The sequence below is a fragment of the Sinocyclocheilus grahami genome, unplaced genomic scaffold (assembly GCF_001515645.1).
Source record: "Sinocyclocheilus grahami isolate Dianchi unplaced genomic scaffold, SAMN03320097.WGS_v1.1 scaffold429.1, whole genome shotgun sequence".
NCBI classification, from domain to species: Eukaryota; Metazoa; Chordata; class Actinopteri; order Cypriniformes; family Cyprinidae; genus Sinocyclocheilus; species Sinocyclocheilus grahami.
This window is the reverse complement of record NW_015505608.1, coordinates 844070-853606: the sequence shown is the minus strand read 5'-3', so window position 1 is coordinate 853606 and position 9537 is coordinate 844070. Positions and strand designations below refer to the sequence as shown.

At 34.4% G+C, this 9537-nt stretch overlaps 1 protein-coding gene across 2 annotated transcripts; it reads right to left on the bottom strand.

The window, feature by feature from the left end:
- Nucleotides 1–3915: 3915 nt before the first annotated feature.
- Nucleotides 3916–7532, bottom strand: LOC107551704 (C-X-C chemokine receptor type 3-like). 2 transcript variants are annotated; one of them, XM_016233421.1, is made up of 3 exons: nucleotides 7299–7532; nucleotides 6429–6779; nucleotides 3916–5176 (listed from the first exon to the last, which is right to left on the bottom strand). In XM_016233421.1, the coding sequence occupies exons 1-3, from the start codon at nucleotides 7308–7310 to the stop codon at nucleotides 4421–4423; spliced, it is 1119 nt and encodes a 372-aa protein (XP_016088907.1). In that variant the 5' UTR covers nucleotides 7311–7532; the 3' UTR covers nucleotides 3916–4420. The 2 variants fall into 2 exon arrangements, with proteins under 2 accessions (XP_016088907.1, XP_016088908.1); XM_016233422.1 differs by having other exon boundaries at nucleotides 6429–6767.
- Nucleotides 7533–9537: the final 2005 nt, after the last annotated feature.

Below are 9537 nucleotides of genomic sequence, written 5' to 3'. Positions count from 1 at the left end.
AGATCGGCTCGATTTGAGAAAGGGGAAATTATTTAACGAGATTAAAAAAAAAACATGGGTGGATCTTTATCATTAATAGGGTGGTTGTGTACACACACTGCCAACACACATTTCAGTTCAAACAGCTTGTAAAAGTGCATGTCACATCCGATGACCCCTTTTAAATCAACCTTTAGAATTAAACGGCAGTAGCATGATTTATTTTAAAACATTTACATTTTTATTTGGTCCGAACAAAAGCGGAAGATATGTTACTTACTTGTTCAGATGGCATTTTGTCGGATATATGCCTAGGTAGTGCATATGTGGATGGCAGATCCAGTCTTATTGTGGTGATCACAGATTCATCCAACTCTGAACAAATCAGTCGGTTTGAACGAACCAGTTAAATGAATTATTCTATGATTTACTTATTAGCACTTGACGCCAACTACTGGCAGTTTTAATTTTGTGTATAATACTGTTTAATTTTTCCCACTATTTTATATTTCTAAATTCAAAATGTTATATTTAACATTATTTATTCAATTGTGTATTAAATAGATTTTGATAATAGGTAGGCCTACTTATTTCATTTAATTGGTATAACAGCACAATAGTGTAGCAATGTCCAATCCTCGTCCTGGAGGGATGGATACCCCTGTATAGTGTTAATTGGTGTAATTTAAAAGATGTTCAACATTATTAATCTTTTTTTATATAAATAATTTTGAGAGGGGTGCCTTTTCCCTCACCTGCCTCCCAAAATGTCTGTGCATGGTGATTCAGAATCAGTAGTAGCGATTCAATTAATTACCTCGTTTCGTGACCACGATTTAACTAAATTAAAATGAAGAAACAAATTAGTAGGCTACAACGTCCCCACGATTTACCTTAAACGAGTGAACCAATTAATAAAAAGAAGCCACTAATTAAATTAAGGGAACAAATGAATAAAATGAGGGAACGAATGAAAAAATAGAGGCTATATCTATTTTTTCAGCATGTCATGTGTGGGGTTCCCTATTACAGCCAGGCACACAGGCCTACTCCTAAAAAATGTGAAGCACACTTAAACTCCACTACACTTAAAAAATATCCCCAAAATAACCACAAGATGCCACTGCAACTATGTCACAGTGCATTAACATTTTGTTTAAATGCTTAAAGTATTTTTTTTTCATATAAATCCACACTTTACCCAATGACAAGGCAAAAAGGATTTGTGATAACTTTGCAGATTTGTGATAACTTTAAAGAGATCAAACTGATAAAACAAAAAGAGAAATCTGACATTTCTGACATTCAGATGTGTTTGATACAACACTTGAAATTTTGTTCAGATGAGTCCCATTTCTATGGATAATCTTTTAGATGTTTCTACACTTTGATTGGAGTCTACCTGTGGAGAATTCAACTGACTGGACATAATTTAAAAAGGCACACACAAAATATCTAACAGCTAAAAATGTATCTCGGAGCAGGAAAAAAAAAAAACATGAGGTCACAGAGACAATTTTTTTCACAGACTTAATAGCACATAGTATAGAGCCTTCACAACATGGCTATTTAATTGTGTTTGTTAGGTGACAAATGAATGTGAACATACAGCCATAAGTGTTAATTATCTTTTGAGTTATAAAGTAGTAATAGTAATAGTAATGTATATTTAGCACATTTCATGAGTTCACCTGCCCATTCAGTCTTGATAGATAATGGTAAACTGGTAATGGTTTGCTGTCCTTGAAGGAGTCTCAAACCCGAGACTCAGCTCGACAATGAAATGATTGCTGCTTATACAGTGGGTATGGAAAGTATTCAGACCCCCTTAAATTTTTCACTCTTTGTTATATTGCAGCCATTTGCTAAAATCATTTAAGTTAATTTTGTTTCCTCAATGTACACACAGCACCCCATATTGACAGAAAAACACAGAATTGTTGACATTTTTGCAGATTTATTAAAAAAGAAAAACTGAAATATCACATGGTCCTAAGTATTCAGACCCTTTGCTGTGACACTCATATATTTAACTCAGGTGCTTAAGGGGGTCTGAATACTTTCCGTACCCACTGTATATGCTGGTAATGATGATTGACAGGACTGAATGATTAGGCTCCTCCCATACGTGACTCAGTTCTCAAAAGTTGACAAACCAGTCTAAGACATTTCAAAACAAGTTTGTGTATACACATACTGTAAGAATTAAACAAGTTATTCTAGTGCTCTCAACCATCATCTACCGGGGGTACTACAGCACACACACACTACTTTTTTGATAGCCTACTGGACCAGCCAAAGAAGAAGAACTACAAAAACACATTTCACAACACTGGATGCAAATCATGGGTAAAGAGCACTGACTAAAAAATAGAAATAAAGATCTATTTAACTATCGCAACTATAAGCTGTCAAACGCAGTAACAGAAACACACTACAGGAAAGGAAATGAACACTTAGCAAAAATGCAATTTCCTCATACTGAAACTAGTGTGAATATATAGCTGAAATTCTGAAAATCCAACTACATCTACTCTCATTTTGTTGATTTCCCTTACTGTAATGATGACTCATGGGAAATATCTGATGGAATATTGATGATCTTATTGTCGCATGACAATGCAATCATGCTGTCCTTTTCACATTAATGCTCACCACATGCTCTGTTTCAGAAGAGGAACTGAGGCGTGTCACATGTGGTTATTTTTGTGTGCATGGCTTCAGAACATATTACAATACAAAGAACTTTCTAAGAAACCAATCTATTCAAAATGGACTGTCATCGAAAATGGATCACGAGTATTAAAATGTTTACAGATATGTAAAAAACTACCTAACGGTCAGTTTTTCTCACTACTACACACAGGCCCTTCTGTTGTTCAGGATGATGACATCCTGAAAGTATTTTGAAAGGACACTACATTGCAGTACAGTACAAAGACTAGAGCATATACAATGTCACGTTTTCTCTCTCTGTACACCACGTTGTCTTTTCTGCCTATGGGGATATTCCACTAATGACAATACCAAAAGAATTATGTCTAAAAATCCCAACAACGGCCTTTCCCAATTACTAAATTCACCCTGTACAAGAAATAGCTATGAATATCTCACAGGAAGAAACTAAAGTACTTCCTCCAAAAGGGTTCAGAAGAACACTTGGTTATGCAACATGGAAAAATAATCCTTTATGACCCCATCTCACAGAAAACTACACAAATGTCAAATCATTATTCTCTCATCATTATTTAATGAGGAATTAATACATTCATTTTCAATATATTTTCTTTCATAACCATTAATATTCTGAGCGTTACTAAATTAGTAGAACATAAACTACTAAGGAAACTAGTTCAAAGTGAAGAGAAGAATTTGGGTGGAACATTAAAATAGCACTGTGTTTTTATACACAACACTTACTGTATGAAAGTAACAGGACACACCCTTCCAGAGACCACTGACTTGAAGACGGCTAAAAAAAACAAAAACATGTAAGAAACTGCTAAGCAAGTGTCATGACTTCCTGTCATTGGAGTCAAATTCTAAAATAAAATCTTATTCATCAGCAGATCCGCTGATGCTACTGATTACATTTTGAAACAAATTTTAAAACTATTTCTCCCACCTACAACAGATTTAGTAGATAGAAAGAAATTTATGGTATAAACATGAATGTAACATAGATAATGTTTAAATGGTTGTAAAATGTGACATTTCATGTGTTGTGTAATTGTAATTAAAATTACAATAATTTTCACATAATTACATATATTTAATTTTTTGTAAAATTTAAATGGCACAATTAAATATACACATACTGTAATTATATGCGCATACATGTACAAAAGTTTTGAATGCTGAAATGAAATGAAGATTTCATACAATAGTTATTCAAATTTGACCAAAAAAGAAAAAGAAAATGTTTATTATCCATTGACAATGATTTTGTAATTGAGTGGGAATTAAGACATCTGTTGATCAAGCAAGTAGGCACAGAACCGGCTAATGGCCAAATATTGGCTGATAATTTCAGTCCATTACTAAGAACATTGTTGTAGAACATGTTTGCAAAAATATTCACACAGCACAACAAAAATAAATAAATATAACATTTGACCAAATAAAATTAAATAATTCCCAGTATGATCATTTTACTGATGAAAATAAACAGAATTAAAGTGCAAATGAGTTGGCCAGCATTTCATGTCCTTCTTTCATTTAATGTCGATCTTTTTCATTTCATCCTTTATCATCCATAATGAGAGAATTCTCCAGAATACATGTACAGAAACCTTTAAAAGGACATCATCCATCACTGGGTTATTTCGTACTTAGTGATATCTATTAAATGTTCACATGTTAAATGAAGAATGCATACCATACATTTTAGGAATTACGAGATACAGAACGTCCATCAGTGAATGTTTTATGATCCATGCTTTCATATATCATGATCTTGGGTTTTTATTGTTTGTTTAATGTCATTCACAGGTTGAAGTGAACCTTGTTCCTCCTGGATAGAAGCATTACCATTTACTCCACTAGAGTCCCAAAGCGAAACATCATTACTCTCCATTTTACAAGCACTGAACTTTATCACAGTCAGTACGCGACGACGGAATTCTTTGGAGAGACAGAAGTAAATAACAGGATTAACAACGCAATGGAGAAGTCCAAAAACTGCTGTTATTTTGCTAGCTGTCCACTGCCTCCCTTCACAGTCTTCTTCCACTGCTGAAGGGATGCTATCCATTGACTGAAAAGTGTTCACAATGAAGGTAATGCTGTAGGGTGTCCAGCAGATAAAGAAAACCAGCACGAGGGCTGCAATGATAGCTGTGCTTTGGCCCTTCTTCTTCTGCTGGCACTTTGAGCTGTGCCGTAACTTCAGCAGGACGATGGAAAAGCAGACCAGCAGCACAAGTACCAGTAAAACAAAAAGATGTGGAAGACGAGAGGCAAGACGCCAGGAATCAGGCGGATAATGGTGAATACATTCCTGTTTACCCTGATCTGTAATAGCACTGAGGAAGATCAAATCAGGGATGGACAGGAGCATGCAGAGGACACAGATGATCAAGCAGCAACAGTAAACCACTGGCTTTTTACGAGAAAACAGCTGTACTCCACGGACGATGGACAGATAGTAGTCAACACTGAGGCAGGCCAACGTGAAGATACCACAGTAGAAATTGATCTGAAGAGATCATGAAAAGGAAATAGTTATTATTACTACAATATTACTATAACAGACTGTTAATGACAAATCAGATTCAGAATGTGCAAAAATCATTTATAAAATGTAGTTTAACATGTCATTTCCTGTAAATGTATTAATGTTGGCCTCATATGGCTTTAAAAGCTTTTTTCTTATAAGAATTTTTCTTTAAAGTTTACATTTATTGACTCAAAAAATGTCATGTGCTGCATCCATCAAATATAAAGTAATAACATATTTCTTTCTTTATTAAAAAAAAAATATATATATATATAAAAGGTATATATAAAAGGTACAAGATCTTTTACCGATATTTTGAATATCTTATAATATTAATATCTTACAGTAGTATAAGATTTTCTTAAGAAAAATTCAAATTATTCATTTATAAGTATCATTAATGTATACATTTTTATGGGAGTCACACCACATTACATTTTTAAACATGAACTAACCTTGTCTTGTAATATAAAGGTCAAATTATCTGATATTAGTCTTATTGTCCTTGATATTTTAGTCTTATTGTCCTTGATACACAGTCATGAGGGTCAGCAGTGGTCCTCTCTATGATATAATTTCTTGTTTTATGTTTTTTATTCTGCATTTTATTCCACCAAGTGACTTCGATTCATCAGACAGTGTTTAATAAATAGTAATTAATAATAATAATAAAGTATAAATAATAATAAATAGTTTTGTGCATTGCTTAAAAATACTTTTAACTATTAAGGCTTTTTTCTTCACTATTATATTAGGACAGCTGTATCACCATGATATTTTTTACTTTGTGTCCCCCCAAAAATATCAAAATGAATTTCAATTCAAAGAAGCTCATCATAGAAGATGTGTATTCAATTCATTAATATACAGATTAATATATGTGTGTATTTTAGGATTAAATACATTGACCTAGACAAAAAAAAGCCTCAAGTCACCTGTCTAGGTGTGGATGTCCAAAATATGACCATATAACTCAAAGTTACTGTAAAAGCTTTATTTTTAACTCTTAAAAACAAGCAAACAAAGAAAGAAAAATTTCTTTCTTTAATGGATGCCACCAGAAAATTCAAAACATGTAATTCCACACTTTGCCAGTTTGATTTCAGAGTAGTGTCATTAACTTTCAACCATGGCTGATGGTTGAAATGTGTGTATAATAAAAATGCCACTTAACCCAGTGACAGCTACAAACTCATCAAACGGATACATTAACATGCCAACAGTAACTGACCTCGAACAGAACTCCAGACAGTTTGCAGAGCTCTGTGCCCATGATCCATCCCTTAACCGCATCTACAGCCCAGAGAGGCAGTGTGAGCAGCAGCAGGCTGTCTGTTACACTCAGAAGAAGGACGAACATGTCCATCACACTCAGGTTCAGCGTCTTAAACCACAGTATTGCCAGCACCAGTCCGTTTCCCAGCAGCCCACATAAGAAGCCCACAGAGTAAAGCAGGGGCACGAAGATCGCCAAAGCGCCAGAGACTGTGCTGGACGGACAGATCTCCTTGTACTCATAATCCTCATAGTCGAAGGTGTTGTTATCCTCAAACAGTCCGTGCAGATCCACCTGCATGTTTGACTAAAATAAAAACAGTCCAAGGGTCAATGAGAAACTGTAGATTAATATCTGCCTGCAGCTACTCGTGAACTGAGTTGTCAACAGCGGCGAGTGTTTTTATGTGCAGAGTCACATGCTGGGTATTCACATGATGTTGCAACAATAGCTAACGTTAAATGGAAAGTAAAACTGGGGGTGGGACAGCTGACTGCTGTAGTAGATAAAACTGAGGAGCGAATACGCGCGCACATATAAAAATAAACTTAAATTCTGCGTTGACACTGAACTACTGCTTGAGTTTGCTAATGCACACAGATATGTAGGTTTGTTTTTAAGTTTGCAAACTCCTTAGCTGCTCGCGAACTGTTAATTCCGAAAGTTATGAATATCAAACGCTGGGTTTGTTTGGTTAGTGAGTTACTAGATACAGTTCAAGATATCTGCACAACAAACGTTAAACTTAATAGCGCGACAGAACATATTCATGAAACCGACAGTAAATGAAACTTTAAGTATCTGTAAGGCAAAGAAAACACTTACAGGTGTTGCCATGTTCCTGCTCGTCTTTGTTTCTTTGTCTTCCTTTCTAAGCAGTCCGCATTTTCTTTAGTTTACGTAACCCGTCTATTGGGACTGCAATACATTTGGTTACCGTGTACGCACAGAGTGAAAGACAAGACAAGGAGTAGGTAACAATGATCGTGCCCTTGTTAAATTTCTTCGTCTTAACCCATTACTACATCCGGGTAGCTCACTAGTTACCTCCGCGCACTCTTGCCCCAGCTGGTTATATCTATAAATACCTTACACAAACAAACGTGATAATGTAGCCTATACGCATCCTCCCGCGGTGATTTCAGCAGATGTAGTGCGCCATCTAGTGTTTGAGGGACATTCTACCAGAAATGTACATTATCTGTCCTTGACTTGTTACAGTGAATAAAAAGTATTACATCCAAAAAATGTCTGAAACTGACTGATGGTTGATTTCTGTGAGTTGTTCTGTAAAGGAATATGTCATTCATTAGGTTCTCAGATATTTTTTTAATTTATTAAAAACACTTTTGAAAATTACAAATCCTATTCTTGTCCTTGTCCCCAGCCAAATTGGACCTACAGCTTTCATAGTTTTGTTATGCTAAAAACTGTTATTTAGGGGGAAAAACTCCATCAATAACAAATTTAAGTTGTTATCATTCACATCAACTGATTAAAAACATGAAATTATACATAAATTCTACAAATAAATTCTATTTTACAACTGTCCCCATGTTTTCGGTCAGTCCTGTCACGTTTACGTAAAACTCAACATAAAATGTGTGTAATGCGCCTTTAAACGTATGACTCAAAGGAAGTGACATAATTTGACTGAGGTGAAGCTGACACTGATCAAGGGTGAGTTCTGTCATTGAATTGTATGATTTTAAGCTTGTTTTTGTATGATTCTTTTGAGGAGGACGAGCTAAAGTGTCAGGCCCTGTCACGGTAAAACATCCCAGAAAAAAATCCAAAACATGTCTAAAAAAGTTACTGAAATTCCTTGATTGCATTTTAAGGCTGAGTAATGGCAGTTTAAAATGGCCGACTGTCACATCAGGCCCTGTCACATCCCTGTGTGACGAGGCCTGACAGTCCTGTGACACTGCCTTACAAATGAATGGTATTGTTCTTTTTTATTATCTTTATTGCATATAATATGTATTTAACGCATGCCGTAGTAAAACATTATTTGAATAAATAGACATTACACTGTAAATCTGAAGCTTTTTATGCTCATCGCCAAATTTTTTTATTTTATCCCTCTTTTACCTAGGCCTATGTAGCACAGCATATTAGTATATAAATTGTATCAATACATATGAAGAGTTTATTTGCAAAAACAGATAACTCCTTTTTTTTTAATTTTCTGAAATCATGTTTTTTCATTGTGCATTCCAATTAATCTCAATCAAACTTTAGTTGGGTTATTTTGATTAGGTAAAAAAATAACTAATAATTACAGCTAACTAACACAATAAAAACATGATTTTTGAAAATTTAAAAAAATGGAGTTATCTGTTTTTGCAAATAAACTCTTCATATATAGATGTAATTGTCATCTATATAAGCTTTATGTAATGAAGACTGTAATTATTCCAATTCATACAGATACCATGGTAATATCTACATTATTACCTAGGAAATTACATGCAATTTCCGTTATTACCATGTCATTTCCTAAGTAATAATGCAGATATTACCATTGTATTGCCCTGTTATTACTGAGCCGTAAAATTATGTGGTTCAGTTAAATGTCTATACATTTGCTGTATCATAGTAAAATATACTTTATATATTATGAAGTTATATTTATATTTATTACACCTGCGTACGCGTAGCACAACACGGGGTCATTGTTTTCACTCCTGTCTGAGTTTATGCCATAGAAATTACAAAACCATGTTAGATACAATCAGGGACATGTGACCAATAAGAAAATGCTATTTGTATCAAAGAAATTCATTAGGAAACCATTCTAACATATACCAATTTGTCTGTGACAGGGCCTGACATTTTAGGGGTGAAATGCGTATAAAAATGTATTTATTTCGATCATAAAAACATGCTGAGATGGCACGATATGTGTTTCATATAGATTAACATGTCCTCCATATGACTCAACGTTCAGATTTAAGAATAAGATATTTTTTTTCACCCAAGATTTTTGCAAGTGGAAATGTACGTTTCTGGTAGAATGTCCCTTGATAGTCTAAAATGCAGCTGAATTTAACATTGTCCA